The sequence below is a fragment of the Phytophthora parasitica genome (assembly GCF_000247585.1).
Source record: "Phytophthora parasitica INRA-310 unplaced genomic scaffold supercont2.23, whole genome shotgun sequence".
NCBI lineage: Eukaryota > Oomycota > Peronosporomycetes > Peronosporales > Peronosporaceae > Phytophthora > Phytophthora nicotianae.
Window position 1 is genome coordinate 661,546 of NW_008649009.1, and position 19,023 is coordinate 680,568.

General features: G+C 51.6%; 8 protein-coding genes across 15 annotated transcripts in view; 4 read left to right on the top strand and 4 right to left on the bottom strand.

Annotated features, from left to right (window-relative positions):
- PPTG_10889 (hypothetical protein) overlaps nucleotides 1-3,015 on the bottom strand; it is a gene marked incomplete at both ends in the record, with an annotated part of 3,624 nt that extends 609 nt beyond the window's left edge. Inside the window, one exon of the mRNA XM_008906379.1 lies at nucleotides 1-3,015. Within this exon, the coding sequence (XP_008904627.1) occupies nucleotides 1-3,015 (3,015 nt within the window).
- A 408-nt stretch (nucleotides 3,016-3,423) lies between these two features.
- On the bottom strand, nucleotides 3,424-4,209 carry PPTG_10890 (hypothetical protein). Its single transcript, XM_008906380.1, has one exon. It carries the CDS (start codon nucleotides 4,007-4,009, stop codon nucleotides 3,695-3,697), a length of 315 nt encoding a protein of 104 aa, XP_008904628.1. The 5' UTR covers nucleotides 4,010-4,209; the 3' UTR covers nucleotides 3,424-3,694.
- Nucleotides 4,210-4,348: 139 nt separating this feature from the next.
- Nucleotides 4,349-10,200, top strand: PPTG_10891 (phospholipase D). The gene has a single exon (XM_008906381.1). It carries the CDS (start codon nucleotides 4,665-4,667, stop codon nucleotides 10,086-10,088), a length of 5,424 nt encoding a protein of 1,807 aa, XP_008904629.1. The 5' UTR covers nucleotides 4,349-4,664; the 3' UTR covers nucleotides 10,089-10,200.
- Nucleotides 10,201-10,293: 93 nt separating this feature from the next.
- PPTG_10892 (hypothetical protein) lies at nucleotides 10,294-11,458 on the top strand (the record flags this gene model as incomplete). Its single annotated transcript, XM_008906382.1, has 1 exon — nucleotides 10,294-11,458. A coding segment is annotated over one exon (1,064 nt), but the record flags the coding sequence as incomplete, so codon positions are not given.
- Nucleotides 11,360-12,209, bottom strand: PPTG_10893 (hypothetical protein). The gene has a single exon (XM_008906383.1). The coding sequence runs from the start codon at nucleotides 12,166-12,168 to the stop codon at nucleotides 11,503-11,505; it is 666 nt and encodes a 221-aa protein (XP_008904631.1). The 5' UTR covers nucleotides 12,169-12,209; the 3' UTR covers nucleotides 11,360-11,502.
- Nucleotides 12,210-12,338: 129 nt separating this feature from the next.
- On the top strand, nucleotides 12,339-14,532 carry PPTG_10894 (hypothetical protein). Of its 8 annotated transcripts, XM_008906384.1 has the most exons (6): nucleotides 12,339-12,485; nucleotides 12,571-12,638; nucleotides 12,703-12,799; nucleotides 12,857-12,937; nucleotides 13,012-13,975; nucleotides 14,095-14,532. In XM_008906384.1, the coding sequence occupies exons 1-6, from the start codon at nucleotides 12,370-12,372 to the stop codon at nucleotides 14,158-14,160; spliced, it is 1,392 nt and encodes a 463-aa protein (XP_008904632.1). In that variant the 5' UTR covers nucleotides 12,339-12,369; the 3' UTR covers nucleotides 14,161-14,532. The 8 variants fall into 8 exon arrangements, with proteins under 8 accessions (XP_008904632.1, XP_008904637.1, XP_008904633.1 ...); XM_008906389.1 differs by having other exon boundaries at nucleotides 12,571-12,799; XM_008906385.1 differs by having other exon boundaries at nucleotides 13,012-14,532.
- A 326-nt stretch (nucleotides 14,533-14,858) lies between these two features.
- Nucleotides 14,859-16,800, top strand: PPTG_10895 (hypothetical protein). The gene is made up of 2 exons (XM_008906392.1): nucleotides 14,859-15,794; nucleotides 15,861-16,800. Exons 1-2 carry the CDS (start codon nucleotides 14,946-14,948, stop codon nucleotides 16,320-16,322), a joined length of 1,311 nt encoding a protein of 436 aa, XP_008904640.1. The 5' UTR covers nucleotides 14,859-14,945; the 3' UTR covers nucleotides 16,323-16,800.
- On the bottom strand, nucleotides 16,405-18,640 carry PPTG_10896 (hypothetical protein). Its single transcript, XM_008906393.1, has 6 exons — nucleotides 17,708-18,640; nucleotides 17,454-17,630; nucleotides 17,261-17,377; nucleotides 17,011-17,178; nucleotides 16,858-16,945; nucleotides 16,405-16,781 (listed from the first exon to the last, which is right to left on the bottom strand). The coding sequence occupies exons 1-6, from the start codon at nucleotides 18,548-18,550 to the stop codon at nucleotides 16,660-16,662; spliced, it is 1,515 nt and encodes a 504-aa protein (XP_008904641.1). The 5' UTR covers nucleotides 18,551-18,640; the 3' UTR covers nucleotides 16,405-16,659.
- Between the last annotated feature and the right edge of the window lie 383 nt (nucleotides 18,641-19,023).

The following is a 19,023-nucleotide window of genomic DNA, read 5'->3' on the forward strand; positions in this document are numbered from 1 at the left end:
ACCTTTACCAATAATGATCCGTAATAGATCGACATGTCCCCCCTCCGCGGCAAGGTGAAGTGGCGAACGTCCATCGAGCAGCTTCCCATCAACGTCATCATGGCATTTAACGAGAAGTTCTGCCAATTCCCTGTGTCCAAGCTGAGCGGCTGCTGCTAGCGGGGTCCAACCAAAATGGTTTTGTTTGTCCGCTGACGCCTTATACTCCAGGAGAAGCCGTGCGGCGTCCACATGACCACCGAATGAGGCGTGGAGTAATGCTGAGTTCTCCATGTTATCGACGATATTGATGTCTTGACTGTCTTTCTCAAGTAGCAAGCGCATTACACTCACGTGCCCCCCTTTAGCAGCACCGATCAATGGCGTCCATCCCTGGGAATCCACTGTGTCACCAGCTCCGGCTTTTAACAGCTTCGTTACCGTGGCAGTATGTCCACGACAAGAAGCCAACATCAGCGCTGTTTTGCCATCATGAGACTTGGCACCAATGTCAGCTCCGTTATCGAGGAGAACATTCACAATATTCGTTTGCGCCTTCTCCGCTGCAACCATCAACGCTGTTTTACCTCTTTTATCGTTCAAGTTGACGTCCGCTCCATTGTCAATTAGAACTTTGACGGCTTGAACTCGCCCAAACAAGCTGGAAAGCATTAGGGCAGTTACCCCATCGTTTGACTGCACATTTATGACAGCTCCTTTTTCCACTAACGCTTCGATAGTATCCATGCAGTCTCCTTGTGCTGCAATCATCAGTGGTGTCAAACCAAGGTCATTAGCTTGATTAACGTCTGCTCCAGCACGTATTAGCGCACGAGCGATCTTCTTGTGTCCCAATAAAACAGCAGAATGAAGTGCTCTCCACCGATTTGTGCGGCACTCGTCGACACCAGCTTTATGCTGCAGTAACAGCTCAACAACTCCGTCGTGGCCTTCTTGAGATGCCAAGATCAGTGGTACTGTACCGATACTGTCATGAACTTGCCCTACAGACGCACCGTGCTGCAATAGTACAGAGCATATCTCGAGATGCCCCTTAAAGGCAGCAAAGTCGAGCGGTGTCCAGCCTTCAGGACTTCGTTTGTTAATCTCAGCTCCATACTCCAACAAAAGTTTTACCAATTGGCTGTGTCCGTACTTTGCAGCTAACATGAGAGTCGTATACCCATCGTTGTTGAGCTGGTCGACATCAACTTTGTTTTCCAGTAGCGCACGTACAACTCCAGCATTCGCATTCGCAGTAGCTTGCCATAGTGCGGTGTTACCATTCTGGCTCGTTTTGTTTATATCAGCTCCACTGTCTTGCAATAGCTTCACAAAGTCCTCGTTCGAAGAATGCATCACAAGTGTTGAGCCATCTACCAGTAATCTGTTAACACTTGCACCAGCTTCGATCAAAATGCGACCGATTTCCACATGCCCATAAGTTGCAGCGGCAAAAAGAGTTGTCCACCCTTTGTCAAATATCTTGTCAACTTCAGCCCCACGCTCCAGCAGGAACTTCACAAATTCAGTGTGTCCTTCCTGTGTCGCCAACAGTAATGCGGTAGCTCCATTATCCAAGCACTGGTTGACGCTGGCCCCCTTGTCCACTAGAATTCTTCCTATCTCTTCTCGTCCGAAAAAGGCAGCATCAAACAGTGCAGCAGATAACCTCGACTTCGGAGCACCCTCCAGCAGGAGTTGCACCACTTTAAAATGCCCTCCACGTGTAGCCAATTCCAGCGCCGTGCGGATGCTAGGGAGCTCAAACGTCAGCTGCTTTGATGCAAGCGAGTTGCCCAGATTACCGGTATCTTTCGGAGCTTTTGGCGCTGTACTCTCCAATTGAGCATCAGCTCCTGCGTCAAGCAACAATTCAACCAACTCGTGATAGCCCTGGCTAGCTGCAATCATCAGCGGGGTGATTCCTTCGTCATTAACATTGTCAACACTTGCGCCATTTATCAGCAGAATTCGAGCTGTCTCCAAGCAGTTCTTCTCGGCAGCAAGTTGAAGTGCAGTCGCCTTATCGTTCATCTGCTGGTTAATAGCCGCACCTCGCTGAAGCAACAGTTTTATGGCTTCGTTATGGCCCTGCTGCGCGGCTACTATTAGTGGACTCGCTCCGTGTTGATCGATCGCGTTCACTTGAGCACCGCCATCCAGCAGAAGGCGTGACATCTCTGAATGCCCTAAAGACGCAGCGTGATGAAGAGCTGTCGATCCATTTTCACGATGGATGTTCACACTGGCCTTCTTCTCTATCAACAGCTTGACCACTTTCACGTGTCCTTGCCGCACAGCGAACATCAGTGGAGTCTCCCCTGTCTTGTTCGGCAAATCAATAGAAGCTCCTGCATTGAGCAGAATTCTTGCAGCGTCAAAGCGATTGTAATGCGCAGCAGAGATGAGAGCAGTATTTCCGTTTGTCCGTTGGTGATTAACAGAAGCACCTCGATCGGCAAGGAGCTTGACGACAGAAGCGTGTCCATTCTGTGCGGCATTCATTATTGGAGTGTAGCTGTTCGAGTTCTCCAAATCGATGGACGCACCACCGTCAAGTAAAACCCGCACAGACTCGAAACATCCAAGAAAAGCTGCAATCCTGAGTGCAGCATTCCCATTCGGAAGTTGCTTGTCGACCGCTGCTCCACGCTCAATTAATAGCTTCGCGACTTGATGTTTGTTCTCTCGAGCTGCTCGCATAAGTGGTGTATAACCACTCTTCGAAGCCAAATCAACTGAAGCACCGGCGTCCAGCAAGATGTCTGCAGCCTCCAAGCGGCCACACTGGGCAGCTACTAGAAGTGGAGTGCTGCCGAGGGAGGTTTGTGCGTCGACCCCAGCCCCGATCGATAACAGCAGCTTTATCACCTCAAGGTGATCTGCTACTACTGCAAGCACGAGCGGTGTATTGCCATCGTCATTGCGAGCATCCAGAGCTGCACCTCGTTTTGCTGCTTCGAATACCATTGGTAGATGTCCCTGGAATGCAGCGGCGAGCAGCAACCCGTCGAAGTCGAATGGTGGCGCCATTGTCCGCGATGGGTATGCTGCTGGAGATCGATACAAAAGTGAGATCTTACTGAAGGTCTCCACTGCGACCACCCCAGTACCATCGCAGTGCACTTATATTAGGGAAAGCATGTGCACCTTGTGGTGTGCGGGATATCCCCTGATTTACGTGTACCTCGTTGGAGGGAATTCCGCCGAAATTATTCTGGACCACTAGGTGGTAAGTTCCAGTACCTTCGGTAATGGAGTGTTGTCTGCCTTCGTCTGGTCATTGCTCACTGAGCAATGCTCAGCAATTTGTTGCCGATGTGGGGAGTGTCGGCACGGACTCAACGTCATCGTCATGAAGTACTTGAACTTCGGGGAGCATTTACCAACAGAGTAGGCAGCTTCATCAAGAATGGAATCCATCCGCGCAAAGTGTTCAATCGCGGTTTGTTAAATTCGGGTTGATTGTTCCCGAATTAATTTCGGAAGCAAAATTGACCATTAGAAGCGATGATCACCGCCGGCTGTTAGGTGGACTTTGATCCATGGAGTGATGTGTATATATACACGGACTCCGTGTATATACATAGCTCAAAATCCACCGTGTCACGGAGGCTTTAAAACGCTGGCTGTTCGTCGATTAACTCAGTCGGAATTGCGTGGCAAGCAGATTTCGTATTCAAGAAGCTGAGGGTGTTGTCGACGAGAGTCGTTAGTGAACTATTACAGTAGTGATGCCAACGTCTCGACAGTATCTTGAAGTACTTGGAGTCGAGTCGACACCAAGTACTTCAAGCATTTCATTTACGCCACTCCCGCCAGCAGCTTCGACACGGTGTGGAAGCTGCTGGGCCGACACCACAATGACACGATGTACAGTAGTCGCGCTGGTCGCTACTTTTTTAAGTGGCGCCGTCGGGTGTAACGGCAGCTGTAGAATAGCCGGCGTGTTCACGTTGTCGCTACGGGTTCCTGCACTCCTTGTGGTGCCGCCACCGCAGGATCCGATCGACACGTTGCCGCTCATCGTTTGTTGAAGCGGTCGTTGGGCAAATCTGTGCCTTGAAGTTATCACAGCACCACGCCCAGTTCGCGGAATCCGCAGCGACGACCTCCAGGACCGACCAGTGCGATGTTCTGATCGTGGCAAAAGGAGGTGACAGGCTCAGCAACACTCACCTAAGAGTGTGGGCCAGACTGAGTCCCAGTCCAACTTGGACTCAACGTTGCAAACCTTATCAACTGCCCGGCTATATCACGGCAAAACCGACTCGATTATCCTATTTATCAGGTTTTCAGCCGCGTCATCGCATCGCGTCTGCGAGGGGAACTCACTCTCACAGGTTTTCCATGCATAATCGCCTCCGCCCCATTCCAACAGACAACCTAGCAAGGCCCAGCGACCGCCGAGTCCGCACTCGCTGCTCTCCTTCGTTCGCGTCTTCGTGCCTCTTGTGGCTCGGCCTCTTCGTCAACGAGACAGCCCAGGACTCTGACAGCCGCTTCTTGCTCGTGATTCCGCGGCAGAACGTTCTAAACGAGAGGCAATAGACCGCCCGTCATTTGCGCAAAGTTCTCCGCGCTTTACGCAGCCCTCGGCGTCCGCAAAGGCCTCTAGGGAGTGACAGGACCTCTTTTAGGCGCAAGCCGATATCGTGGCGTCCGTTCAGCGCCTACATGGGATGCCTGCACCCGACGACGACGTAAGAGAACCGACCGCAGCCGCCAGAACAAACAATAGCGGCTACGGCCTCAGACCGGCGCCAAGCTCCATCACCTCGGGCCTGGGCAGCGTTGCAAGCGTAAACAGCTATCGATCGAGTGAACTAAACGCCGAGGAAGTGGACATCGACAACCAGGAGTGCGCCGACAGCGACATCCTCGAGGACCCGAACGACGGGATGACCATCATGAACGACGACGACGCTGATCTGAGTGAGGAGGAGGAAGAAGTCATGGAGCACTCCATTGACTTCTCCGTAAACAGAGCCACAGTCACAAAAGCTGGCGTCATCCCGTGCTGTGTGTTCGTGGGCAGAGTACGCTGGGGCACTACAGACTGGGAGATCTACTTTGGGCAGAAACAACTTCTGCGTCTGCACTTAAACCTGCATCTCTACTATCTGTTCAACAGACACAAGATCATGCGCGGAGTGCATCTGCCCTGGACGATCTGGCGCGAAAAGCGCGCCGAGAAACGCGTGACCGACGTGTATGTGGTGCAGGACTACATTAGACAACTACTCAAAGACCGGGACTTGCGGAATTCAGAGCCATTGCTGTCATTCCTGGAAGTGAGTCCGTCACGAGCTATGCTACGCCTGGGTCCCTCGCTGAAGGAGGGGTACGTGCACATGCGCATCAACGGACCGTTCCAGTTGCCGCTATACACGTGCTTTAACCGCACCATTGAGGCGCTGTATCGACATCTGTATCGAGCGTGGATGCGTATCGCGTTCGTGTCAGCTATCGTGGGCTTCATTTTCCCTATCTGTCTGGTGATCGTGACGAGTTTGCCGACGTTCTTCTCTCCGCAAAAGGAGCTGGTGAACTCGGACTCAGGCACGAAGGAGGTGTCGACGAAACTGAATACGGCTGGTGTTTTCTTGGGTCTAGCGGTTCTGGGAGGTATTATTTTCTTTGCTGTGTTCGTATACAAGTTTTTCCAGCATCGACTTGGTGTCATCCGGCGGTGGGTCGTGCTGAAACCATCGTGCTTTGCGGCGTACCGGAATCGCAACGACAGAGAGCCGAGTGAAGTGTTCTTGTTCGACAAGAACTTTACCGCCAGGAAAGGAAGCTACAGACAAGGTGTGAGTTGGATGCCGAGTGGTTTGGTCGTGGGCAGTAAAGCAGGTGATATCGAGATCGACACGGGACATTACTACACTCGGTTGACGGCTTTCATTGCGCTTATGGGAGTTTGCTATGGTATCATGCGGCTGTCGAACAGCATCTACGACTTTGAGTACTTGAGTCTGGACAAGAGTTTGGGTGTACCCATTACGAACGCGTCAGGATACGAGAATTGGACTGAAAGCAGCGATGGCGAGTATTGTGGCTATTATTTTACTGTACCTGAAGGTATGACGGTGTACGTCGAGAGTAAAGAAGACAACGCAGTAATCTCGCAGCTACAGATGCCATCGTCGAATTCGATGACGGCAAATCTTGGATACTTCTGGCAGAGCGACAGCATGGGCTACAGCTTGAACGTGATCACGAATGCAGTCGGGGCAGGTACGATGGTGAGCGTGGTGAAGCCAATTGATGCGAAAAACGATCGATTCTTTGAGTCTGGCACAAATTACTCTCTGCCAACTGTGGGGAACTTAACGCTGGAAGGTGTGGACACAGACATCGATGTCCAGAGCTTCAGCAATGTCGACAGTTTCTGCGCGATTACTGTGCGGATCTCTCCTCTTACATGGCGGTCTTACGTCTACTACATTCTCTTCCTGTTTGCTGGAGGTATTATTGCACCGGTTGTTGGTTTCCTGGCCAACTATTTCGTTACCTATCTTGGAATTTGGCACCCTCACGTGCGTCGAGACCACTGGTTCCGATGCGTACGTCGTCTGCAGAAGCTGAAGCGTCAGGAAATATCCACACGGTTCAATTCCTTTGCGCCACAACACATTAGCACCATTGACGACGATGAAAGCGCCGCAATCACTGCCAAGGCAAAGGCGGCTAAGCTGGCGATTCCAAGCTCGTCCACCAGCAATATCAATCAGGTAGTGGATTCGGTGGTCAAGCAGGAAGCGGAAACGGCCTCTCGTATGGGCACGGGGAATCTGGGACCTGCCTCTACTCGTGTTGACAGCAGTACGCAGTCTGAAGACTCGTTTGAAGCACCAACGCCTCCTCCGAGTGCTGTGAGCTGGCATGTGGATGCTGAAGACACGTACGCAGCCATGTACAAGGCTATCTCGAACGCGAAGTACGAGATCTTAATTGCCGGTTGGTGGGTCTGTCCGGATCTGTTCTTGCTCCGTCCAGGCAGAAAGCTACCGCCTCGCGAAGCTGACGAGGATCCTGACGGGCAGCAAGTGAACAAGACGATGCTACGTCAGGTGTTGATGAAGAAAGCGGAGGCTGGTGTCAAGATCTATGTGCTGATCTATCGTGAGGTGAAGTTGGCGCTCACACTGAACAGTGCATACACAAAACGCACTCTGATGGTACATCCGAACATTCGCGTGCTTCGCGATCCTATTTTCCAGATCCAAAGTCTCGGCTTCTGGTCTCATCACGAGAAGATCGTCTGCATCGACCAGTCTCTGGCATTCGTGGGTGGATTGGACTTGTGCTTCGGCCGATATGACCATCATGGTCACCCGATCAACGACTCTGGCGCTGATCCTGTCTGGAGAGGCAAGGACTACTCGAACCCGATTATTAAGGATTTTGTTCGCGTGAACAAGCCATTTGAGGACCTCATTGATCGATCTTCGCAGCCGCGTATGCCCTGGCATGACGTACATTGCAGCATTTCCGGACCGCCAGTGCAGGACATAGCTTATCACTTCATCCAGCGATGGAACTTCGTGTGCTCGAAGAATGACTACCAGCTGCGAACAGGATGGTGCATTTGCTTCCGCTCACGGCGCTTCAAGTTCCTGCCGAAGTGCCTTGTGCCCATGGACTTCAATGGTTGGACGCTGCAGTACCCGTCTTCAGACCCTGAACCGATGCGCGATGGATCCACTCGGACAACTATTCCCCTTGTTCGCGAGGACTCGTTGAGTATGGTGGAGCCCTTCCAAGTGGTGCAGTCGGTGAACCCTATGTATCCGTGTGCTGCTACAGGTCCTCAATGGCCTCCAACCACTTCATTGCACCCACTGAACCCGATGCGACCACCTCTCACGAGTGCTTCGACGAATACTGGTCCACTAGACGATGGCGAGGTGCTCCGTGCTCAGCGTGGCGAGTCTATTCTGCAAGTTTTCCACCCGAGCGCTAATATCTGCAACATTCAAGTATGCCGCTCAGTGTCCATGTGGTCAGCTGGTGTGCCTACTGAGGCTAGTATTCAAGCGGCCTACATGGATGTGATCGCCAATTCGAAGCACTTCTTGTATATCGAGAACCAGTTTTTTGTGTCAGGAATGGACGGCAATGGAATCGTACGCAACCGGATCTTACAAGCCTTGGTGGATCGTATCGAGCGTGCTGTACAGCGTGACGAAAAATTCCGAGTGTATGTGGTGATGCCGCTGTTACCTGCATTCGAGGGCAATATTCGCAGTCACGAGCTCACAAACCTTCACGCAGTGATGCACTGGCAGTTTGCCACTATTTGCCGTGGCCGATACAGTTTGTTCGAGGCGCTGAAGGGCGTGACAAACCACCCTGAGAACTACGTAGCTTTCTTCGGATTGCGCAACTACGGCATTATGCCTAACGGCTGCGTTTCCACCGAGCAGATCTACATTCACAGCAAGCTCATGATCGCAGACGATCGATTGGCTATCATCGGCAGCGCGAACATCAACGACCGCAGTATGAATGGTGACCGGGACTCGGAGATTGCTCTGGTGATCGAGGATATGCAGTATGAGGACGGTGTGATGAATGAGAAACCCTACCGACGGGGTGTTGCAGCCAGCAAGCTCCGCTTACAGCTCTTCCGCGAGCACTTAGGCCTGACCGATGATGATCTCTCTGTGTCGGACCCAACAGCAGATCGCACGTGGAATAACATCAAGTCAACCGCCTCGAGCAACAGTAAGATCTTCGAGGCCGTGTTTGACTGCGCGCCTTCAAACCGCATGCGCGCGTTTGTGAACTTCCAGAGCATCGAAGTAACGCAGATCTTCGAAAATCAGCGTATGAATGTGCTCAAGGTACCCGGTCGATCTCATGTATGGGATGCTCAGAACCTGAAGGAAGGAGACTATGCACCATGGACTGATGTCAACGGTGTGCCCATTGCGGCAGATCGCGTGGATCTCAGAGACTTCGAGGTGGACAACTACAGGGACAAGAAGAAGAAGCTGTTCTCCATGGATCACGATGGTTGGTGCTATGCGCGTAACTTCTCAATCTTCCAGGAGGTGCGCACAATGAAGACGGATTACAAGAAACGAGAGAAGCTTCAGCATCTTGTAGCGGATCGTTTGATGGCTCAAGTTCGTCGACGTCGATGGGTCAAGAAGGGTTTCCTACCTCCTCGGGATCCTCGTGAGAGCTCGTTCAGTATTGCCAGTGATGATGAAGAGCATGGACGGTTCTACTCGCTCTGGCGAAGACTGCAACAGGGTGATTTCAGTCGCTCCAACTCTGTCAGCACTCCGACAAATTTCAGTCAATTGGACACGGACGGTGGCATTTCTGGTAGCGTGAGTGTCGGAGGCGCTACTCATGGTCGTCGTCTATACAATTCGAATTCGATGCCGTCAAACGCTTCAATCCTCGGGGATAATCCGACCGCACGACCTGCTGTACTTGGGGATGCACCATCATACCCGAACTCGCCCAGTGTTTCGAGCTTCCAGCATACGCCTCAAAGTCCAGCCATTGCAACTGGAGCACGCAGTGTACGCAGCGCCCGAACGTCGTCTCTCTTGGGTACTGGTGCAGGTGTCAGAACTCGCGGTAATACTCGCAGCGCGCGAGGCAGCTTTTACGGCATGTTCAGTGTTACAGGCAATCGGAATCTCGACACAGATGACGAATCCAGCGATGCTGGGAGCGACTACGGAGGCGGTCACGGCATTCGCGCATCACTCAAGCGATGGTACTCGACGATGGACGTGCTGGACTTCGGACGTCGCTCCAAGTTCAACGCCGAGTACTTTGACACAGACGATGACCGTTTGCACAGTGACGACCCGCTTCTGGAAGATGGCAGAGGTAGCTACCACGCTGCGACTCGCGATGGTCTCCTTACTGAAGAGGCTGTAGAAGGATCGGACGATGAAGACGCTGAGTGCCAGATCGGCCATGTGCAGACAGCAGCCACAGTCCGCAAGGAGGACGAGACGCGTGCTCGTGGTCAACTCTCGGAGATCCGTGGTCATCTTGTGGAATTCCCGCTGGACTTCCTAGTCGAAGAAATCCTCAAGCCGTCGGTCCTGCCCGCCGACATTCATATTTAAGCAAATGACGGTGTGTCGAGCTTACATAGCAAACAGGGAAGGTGTCAATGATGCCATGCACGTACGATAGATAGGTCTGGCAAATTTACTATTTTTGAGTTTTTGTGTTTTACTTTGTTGTTGTGAATTTTATAGTACTAGTAGTTTCGCTGCTTTTTGCATAATATTGTTGCGTGATCGTTTTTTCGGCATAATCACATTTTCATCATGTTCGTGTTAGAAGCCGTCGGCGGCGCGCTAGCGCTCGTGGACGTGGCCACAAAGGCCGAGCTGCCTTTTGACGAATATGTGGTGGTGGCTGGACGCATGCAGAGCTCTCGTCAGCTTACGTGTCTCGGCGGACGTGTTAAGCGTGACGGGAAGCGCCGTCTTCTGGTGGTGCCGTTGGCTCAAGCTCAAGAGACTCACACTCCTAGTGTACAAGTGCTTGATGTGGGCGAAGTGGCTGTGAATTTCTTGCAAGGAGTAAGAGCCTGCTTTCCGACACTAGTGAAGAAAAATCCCATGGCATTGGCCACGGATGACAGCGACTCGGATTCCGAAGACGAGGAAAAACACAAGAAGCAGAAGCACGAAAATGATTCGGCTGAGGCTACAAAAGCTGAACGGATAATGGCGGAGGCAGTGGAATACATGAGCCAGATACGAGTTAAGGTGCTTGCGACATTGGACGATCTTTTTAGCGCGTTCCAGATTGCAGACCCTACCAACGTGCAGACATCGCTGCGCGATGACCCGTCGGTGCCCAAGAATTGTCAGTTATTGTGCATGGATTGCCCTCCTCTCGGTACTGTGGGTGGTGGTGAACATGCAGCACCGTCACACTCGTTTTCGCTTTCAACATCACAACCAGAGCCGTTTAATTTCGGCATCTTATTTTCTGAAATTGCGACAAGCAAGGAGAAGGAGCAGTTCCTGCATATTCCAGTGCCGCGATCGCCACCGCTACCTGCACCAGGAGCTCAAAGTGAAGATTACGTTCAAGAAAGTTTCCAAGACGCAACCATACTGACGTTCGGAGCCAAGCGCGAGTCTACAGCGCATGGCGGCGGCAAGACTTGCGAAGAAATGGTGAAGAACATCCGCCTACGTCATGCGTCAGGCACATTTTGTACACTTGTGCTTCCAACCAAGACTTGGGATCAAGTGGCTGACGAACACAAGGCGTTTCTCCCTCAGATTTGCGAGCTACGAGGCGAGTTACGTCTGCGTCGTCTGATGGGCAATGCTCCGTGTGGTGTCCCAATCGAGTTGTTGCTTGAAAGCTAACAGATAATCCGCCGCATCCGTAAAGGGCCTGCAACGCTACGTAGCATAAAGAGATAAAAAAGATAGGCTACTTTTGAACATGCTTGGTGTGCTGTGCGAATTCCTCGACTAGAATTTCGATGATAGATTTACATGTCCACCCGCCTCACTGCTGCCTACCGCTCAGGCACATCCAGTAGTCGTTCTCCTTTAGAACAGATCCATCTTCGTTGTTTGTGGCACGCGGTGTGATAGCCCCACACGGGTTCTTCTCTGCCCGCCAGAGCCATATGAATGGCATCAGCTCGTCCAGCACGTCCTCGTCGTCTCCAGCTTCGTGTTCGTTGTACGATGTTACTAGCAGTGGCACGCGTACCTCATTCAGCACTAGTCTGATGGCTGGAAGCCACTCATCGTAGCCCCATATACCGGCATTGAAGCATACCGCAAGGTCTGGCTCGCAATAGAGCGTTTTGTCCTCGAAGTAAGCCTCGAAGCCGCCCACGAAGTAGCTGATGTCCACACTGCACGTCTTGTACGATTCACTGTACTCCTGCGAGAATTCGGTGAGGTGTAGTTTTCTGGCTAGATTGGGTCCCACCAGCACCAGCTTGAGCGAAGTCACGTGAGTCGCATAGGCTACATGCCGTGTAAAGTTCCGGAAGACCTCGAAGGTTTCCGCTCCAGAGTTGCCTTCACGGTGGTCGGCGCCGAGTAGATGAATGGTCAGCAGCTTTATAGTACTGAAAGTAGCGCTGCTCTTGTGCTCGTCTTCCAGTCGCTTGAGCCACGCAATGAGCGTCGCAGAGCGAGTCTCGCTGGCGCTAGTCATCCAAGTATTGGTGGTTGTGATAGAGTATTGTAGGAAGCCTGCTTAAAAGTCTAGGTTGCAACCTATAGTTTATGCGCATGACAGGCCATCAGCACGAACAGCTGTTTGATGTATATCGAACACCAGATTATCAGCTGAGACGTAGGCACGACGGATTTCATTTCCAATTCATCGACCTCAAGTACAGGCGTAAGCGAGCGGATGATGCTGGTGGCCGAGCCGACGTGGATGGACACGGGACGCTACCCGCATCGCTACCTCTATGTGGCGTTCGCTATCTACCAGTGTTTTCTTGGCGCAGGAATTATCTTTGGCTGGTAAATGTAGCTTTTTGGGGGTTGGAGAATCCTCTGGAGATTTTGCATCTTATGTGTTGACGTTTGATGTGGCGCTGCTGTGCAGGACGTCTCTGGTGCCCATGCTGGAGAAGGAGCGGATATACAACGAGTTATGCAAGCCTGGAGAAACAAGTACGTCGGTCGGTGGGCATGAGAATTCGGACTGTCATCTGAAGCGAGTTTTATTGTGTGCCAGTTTGCACAGCGCAAAGCGACCGTCTCCAGTACGCATTCACGATGGCAGTCTCCAGCAGCATGTGGTCCAATTTGCTGCTCGGCCTCGTATTTGATAAGTACGTCATGACTATCGTAGCAATACTGCGGCAGACTGATGATATTTGCGTGTGCAGATTCGGTCCCCGCGTGACGAAGTCTATTTCGTTGGTGCTGTTAATAACTGGCGCATTGTTAATGGGAAATGCACACTATAGGTATGGTGCCGTCTCTGTTGGCTTGGTCAGCATGCATTTCTCTCTTTAACACTCTATCCTGACTGGATCATCAGAGAAAACTCAGAAGGAATCGACCTGCTGCTCTATGGAATGATTCTTGTCGGGTTCTCGGGTCCCGGTATCCAGCTCTCTGGCATTCATATGTCCAATTTGTTCCCCGAAGCAACAGCGCTCGTTGCGTGTTTCATTGTCGGAGGGCTGCAGCTGAGCTTCTTAATCTTCACGCTGTTCGACCTCGCATGTGTACACCTCGAGATGTCCATGGTTACTATCTTCGAGGTATACGCGGGTGTAGTATTCCTCTCGCTCATCGGTACAGTGCTTACGGAGCCGGACACGCCCTTCGAGGTCATTCCAAGTGAAGAGCACGAGCTGCTCTCGCCCATGCGTCTACCGTCCGTGTTCAAGGAGGAGGAGGTCTCACTTCTTCTATCAACACCTGAGCTGGACAAATACCGCAAACGTCATCGCCTGCCGACCGATGAGGTTTTCTTCGACGGGGACCTGCACAACCGCTCATTCCGGACGCAAGTCCTGTCCAAGCCTTTCCTACTCGTTGTGTTCTACTTCTCCATCCTGTCGCTCTGGTGCAATTTCTTCCTGGGCAGCATCACTGGACTGTTGCGCTGGAAGGGTTTTCCAGAGAGCGAAGTGGCCAGCTTGCTTGCTAAGCTGGCCTTTGTGTTGCCGAGCAGTGTGGTCTTCATCCCATTTGTGGGGTACCTGTTGGAGAAATGCGGGTACACGTACTCGTCAGTGCTGTGCACAGTGGTGGCTCTGTGCTTTACGGTGATGTTGAGTAGCATGTCGACCGGGTGGATCGTGGCAGGCTTCGTGACCTATGCATTCTTCCGGACCATCATGTTCCCGCTGTTATTCGCGTACTTGGGGCATCGCTTCGGCTTCCAACACTATGGAGCGTTGTCGGGTATCGCGTTCTGCATCGGTGGCCTCGTGGGGCTACTGCAAACGCCAATTGCTGCCATCGAGGACTTCCAGACCATCGGTTATGTGCAGGTTCGTGACGTGGTTTGCTTCTGATTCTGGTCCGACAGGATCGGCGTTGATTTCATTTACTCCGACTTACGTATGCTCTGTTGTTTCGTCGCCTACGTTTGCTATGGGGTCCGCTATAGTTCGGAACCCTGCTTCTCACGCTCGTGGCGCCCTACTTCGAGCGGCAGCGTGACGCGTACTACTAGAGCAATAACTGTGGCACCGCGCAAGTGACTCTCTAAGATTCCGGACAGGCGGTGTGTGTAACGGACTGACGTGTCCGGTAACCAATTCTGATCGTGTCGCTGACGTTCAGCACCGCTGGACATTGGAGACCTTCGAGCTGCCGAACCCAGGAAGTAAAGCACGCATGGAGTTTTCTCACGCGCGTCGAGTTGCAAGGCACACTCAACTTGCTGCTTGCTGGGTAGCCACTTGTCGCGCGGGCTCGTCTTGCTACAATGAGGCGAAGAGCTCATCACGCCAAAAGCCGTTAATCGGGGTAACTAAAGAATAAAAATACGGTGCCGGATTTTTAGTATGGAACTGAGTAAGTCCGATTCCACTGGATCTCGATATCTTGTTTTGAGTATGGCCTGAATCTCTCTATTCATCTATTTTAGGAGTTGAATACTCCTAAAATAATGACTCGCCTATACCTACCCACTTCTCTCATTCTTCTGGCCGTTCACAGATGACTGAAACCACACGAAGAAAAACACGCGGGTGAAAACCTGCTATACTAAATTGTATGCATTATCCCACCACACGATGAACTCAAACAAACAGCTATTAAATGTAGTGTCTACGTCTAGATGTTGAAAGATCTCTTTACAAATAATATAATAATAAAGAGAAGTATAAACATCTTTATCAACTATCTCAATTACCAAATGTTCAAATCATCTTGCGCGACGCTCCCCCACCCGTACCAAGGCATTAAGCCATTCTCCGCGTGACGACTCGCTTGGACCGCAGACACTCTTTCCCGATGTCGCTCTTCTCGATTCCCAACGTCCTGCGGCGCAGCGTGCCGTCCGACGGCAGCGACAATGCTCCTGCCGTCCGCCCCTCCGTGGTGAGCGCCAGCAACCTGAACGCACAGCTCCTCGAAGAAGCTAAGCACGTGGACCAGCACTTGTTCTTCGGACCTCAGCAGACTGTGTTCGAAGGTGAGCGCCAGCGTGTGATCCATGGCGAGCGCAAGATCCAAAAGAACAACAAGCGCTTCTGGCTCATGTCGGAGCCGCTCAGCATGGAGCGCGACAGCACCACGTCGCTCATTGGCTTCCCTACTGACCCCCAAGTTCGTTCAAATGGCATTGGCAGCAAAATGTCGGCTGCTACGCGCTTCATTGGCCAGAAAGTAGCGCAGATGAAGTTCCCTGCGACCCATGTGAACGAGGATTCGTTCTGTGACGGCTGTGGCATGGACCCCATCGTCGGGAACATGTATTCGTGCTCCAAGTGCGTCAACTACCACCTATGCGAGGGCTGCTACCAGCTAGGCATCCACGGCTTCGAAGACTCGAAACTGCTACTCGACGTTCGTGAGGACTTTGCTCTCCGGAAGGTCATGGAAGTGTCCAAGAACAAGGTGCCTGAGGAGGTCTTCACGGTTCTACTTAAGACTGTGTGCCGCGGACAGATCGACAAGTTTAACTTCCTGGCCAAGTGGATCACGGCCGTCGTGCTGGGCCAGCCCATCAACACGCTCGAGGTGCGTGGTATTGAGATCCCGCACCTCGACGCCGAGACGCGCGGCACACTCGTGCAGTTGCTCACCCCCGTCCTGGCCGACCGCACGGACCTGGAGGTGTGCATGGAGTGGTTCTGCCCGGTAAGTTCTGAGTTTTTTCTTATACGTTTTCTTGAAGATGTGACTGATTTTTATTGTTTAAAACAGGACGCTGACAACATGGACTTGCCCGGTGTTCAGCGCCGTATGGAGACCATCCGTATTTGGGTGGCTACAGACAAGGACCAGAAGTCCCCCTTCGCTACGAAGGAGGGCCTTAAGGATGAAGACACGGAGTCGGACATGTCGCCCACTAGCGCCAACGGAGACGTCATTGGCTCTCCTGGCCCAGCCAGTCCCGTGGCAGAGTCGCCGTGCGTGACACCCCCTCCTTCTCCTTCGGGAGTCCGTCGCAAATCTACGGGAGCCACATCAATGACTTCCGAGTCTTCGTCGCAGGTCTCTCCCCCGCGTCTGGATGCGCTGACACTCGCCGACAAGACCACTGAATACACTTACGAAGACGACGACGAAGACTACATGTCGGACTCGGTCAAAAGCGATATCGAGCCCCGGAAAGTGGACTTGTCCCCTTCTTCCGGTCAGAGATCCGAGGGCATTCAGATGTAAGAAGAACGAGGACAAGACCGAGGGATCGGCGAACACAACCGTGAATGAGCTGCTGTTCGTCGGCGGCCGTAGACACAAAAGTCACGGATCAAAGTGCGCGGGCTTCTTGGGCTTCCCTTCATTTTGTTATTTTTCATTTTCGCTGTGCACTCGAAATGTAAAAAGAGATTGCATTATTATCAAGCGTTCATCGAGTATCTAAAGTGTTGGAGTTGCATAGGCAGTTAAGAAAAGGTGTTTCATTCACTTGTTCGTGAAGACGGTAAAGTATCTCATCTCTACTCTGCAACGCAAGTTGACTTGGTGTCGTGCGTTATCATGCTGGCGCGCTCATATCCTAGTTCTTGGCACGGTAGAAAGCAAGGTACGCCATGTGCCAGTCACCTCCGCCCTTGAGCTTCATGATGTCCTCCGTCTTGCACGGCGACACATCGTCGTCATCGTAACAGTACCAGTCGTCTATCATTACAAAAAACATGTTATCATTAGTCGAATTGCATTTATCATCCGGATATTGTAATCTCGGTGTGCATACCTCCTTCGTGGCGCACCCAAGCCATGTAGTGACCAGAGTCAGCTGACCGGCCCTTGTGCGTCAGAATCGCGAACAGCTCGTAATTTCCCTGTACACGTAGTCAACAGATAAGTTATCTAGAATAACATCGAAGCATAAGGATGGTGAACGTACTTGGAAATCGATGGGGAGATCGATGCCAGGAGACTTGGCTCCCATGGAAAGTGCGCGTGCAGTCTCGAGGGCAGCCTTGTCCTCTTCCGACAAACCGTCCATAGCATCATCTTCATCCGCTGCCTTCTTCTCTTCTGCCTCGTCCTCCTTCTTTTCACCAGCAGGCTTCTGTTAAACGAATTCAACACAGTAAAGATGAATTTCCGTTTAGATAATCATGGAAACTACCGATAGAATCATAAAAACTTACGTCCTTGAACTCGTTGAGAATCTTCTCAGCATTTCTGTCACGAGCGATCTTCATGGTTGCCTTCAACTCGTCCGAGCAAAAGTCGTAGACATCCAGGGTCAGAGGAAAGCTGATAGGCTGCAAATAACAGGCAAACATAATGTTTGTTTATCAGTATAACCTCATCAGAAAACGAAACGAAATCACCACTTACCCGCAGCATTTTGCACTTTACGCCCGCGTGATCACGGCTGTCTGGCGTCGCCTTCCAGTAGAAGCGCATAAACTGCACACACAGATACTTGGGCAGACGATTTATCCGCATAGTCTTCTTCCACACCGCATTGCCGCCCTTCACCTCCGAGTGCTTCTCAATCGTGCCTTCCAGTCCCTATCACCACAAAAATAAAAAATATCAACAATTAACAACCAGTTCACTATGCCATCAAGTTCATTAGCGCCACGTACAATCTTGATGCCTTCAGACAGGTGGTTGGTCTCAATCGTGATGTTGCACACGAGTTTAAGAGCCTTCTCCTTCTTCACCACAGCTGGCTCCATGTCGGTCTCAGTGCACTCGAGTTTCTCATCCATTTCCATTCCGAACAGAGCATCCACCACGTTGTTCGTGGCTCCCAGAGACTTGAGTCCCCCCGCAGGTTGCGTCAGCGTCTGCTGTAGCGTCGAGAACAGCGTAGACAGGAACTCCTCACTATCCTGCTGCATGTATCCACCACTACGGGGCGCCTGCTGTGCGAATTGAGGGTATGCGCGACGCAATACCGACACAAACATGGACGGAGTGATGCTGTCCACGCTGCCATCCAGCTGACCATACATGTCCTTGAGTGCAGTAGTGAAATTATTGGCCAGATCGGCCGAGACACCGCCGGGTTGGGCCTTGAGCGCCTCTCGCAACTCCTTGACGGGGCGCAGACACTGCAGCGTGGCATTCATGTAGCATGTGTTGCCCAAATTCACGAGACCGGCGGGGTACACAGTACCTGTTGCGGCAATATCCTTCGTAGTCATGTCCTCAATGAAGACGATGGGCTCCTTGGGCTTCTGCACCACCTCGGCCGAGCCCATCAGCATGATGCCAGTGCCGTCCACAAGTTTGTCGAGTGTTGAGAGGTCCACGTCGTCCTTTAGCATTCCCTTCCATGCCTTGGACATGAGCTTCTGGCGCTCAACGGGAACGGACGTCAGCGCATACAGCTGCGCCTTGAACACAGCCACGGGGGCCGTCTTGTCCACCACCACATCCTGGAACACTTGCTTGCCCCACTTGACGCTCACTTTAGCTGTCATATCTGCTGTTCTGCTGACTGTCTTCTTCAGCTCTGGGGGGCTTGAAGCGATATTGGATCGCAGGTTCGAGAAGGTACGCTCGGATTGGGCGAAATAGAGATTGATTGTTCTGGAAGATGATTGGATGGAAAATGATTACGAAATCATCGAAATTTAGATCAGATTTATTAGATTTGAAATGTCTAAATCGAAATTAAAGTGGAGTACGCAAAACAATAGTAATGCCGTGCGTTGCCCAGGAAGCTCTGGATTTTTTTGCGTTAAAATAAAAAAAAAGATAAAAAAGCAACATTAAAAAATATGCTTTCTAAAAACAATTTAAAAAATTTTAAGTCTACTAGAGGAGTCTAGCTTGTTGGCTATGCGAAAAAGTAATACATGAGATGAGACAGAAGCTTATATCCTTAATACCGGCATCCGTTTAAAGCGAAATGTCCCCAACAGGCAGGAAAACTATAATATACTTATTATCT

Excerpts from the sequence above, each read along its gene's own strand:
- PPTG_10894 (XM_008906384.1), top strand. The coding sequence starts at position 12,370 with ATGATGCTGGTGGCCGAGCCGACGTGGATGGACACGGGACGCTACCCG. Across the intron at positions 12,639-12,702 it reads ATGCAAGCCTGGAGAAACAA|TTTGCACAGCGCAAAGCGAC; the intron begins GTACGTCGGTCG and ends ATTGTGTGCCAG. Across the intron at positions 12,938-13,011 it reads ATGGGAAATGCACACTATAG|AGAAAACTCAGAAGGAATCG; the intron begins GTATGGTGCCGT and ends CTGGATCATCAG.
- PPTG_10891 (XM_008906381.1), top strand. The coding sequence starts at position 4,665 with ATGCCTGCACCCGACGACGACGTAAGAGAACCGACCGCAGCCGCCAGA.
- PPTG_10890 (XM_008906380.1), bottom strand. The coding sequence starts at position 4,009 with ATGAGCGGCAACGTGTCGATCGGATCCTGCGGTGGCGGCACCACAAGG.
- PPTG_10893 (XM_008906383.1), bottom strand. The coding sequence starts at position 12,168 with ATGACTAGCGCCAGCGAGACTCGCTCTGCGACGCTCATTGCGTGGCTC.
- PPTG_10896 (XM_008906393.1), bottom strand. The coding sequence starts at position 18,550 with ATGACAGCTAAAGTGAGCGTCAAGTGGGGCAAGCAAGTGTTCCAGGAT. Across the intron at positions 17,631-17,707 it reads TGTCTGAAGGCATCAAGATT|GGACTGGAAGGCACGATTGA; the intron begins GTACGTGGCGCT and ends TTGTGGTGATAG. Across the intron at positions 17,378-17,453 it reads TAAAGTGCAAAATGCTGCGG|CCTATCAGCTTTCCTCTGAC; the intron begins GTAAGTGGTGAT and ends TGTTATTTGCAG.
- PPTG_10895 (XM_008906392.1), top strand. The coding sequence starts at position 14,946 with ATGTCGCTCTTCTCGATTCCCAACGTCCTGCGGCGCAGCGTGCCGTCC. Across the intron at positions 15,795-15,860 it reads GCATGGAGTGGTTCTGCCCG|GACGCTGACAACATGGACTT; the intron begins GTAAGTTCTGAG and ends TGTTTAAAACAG.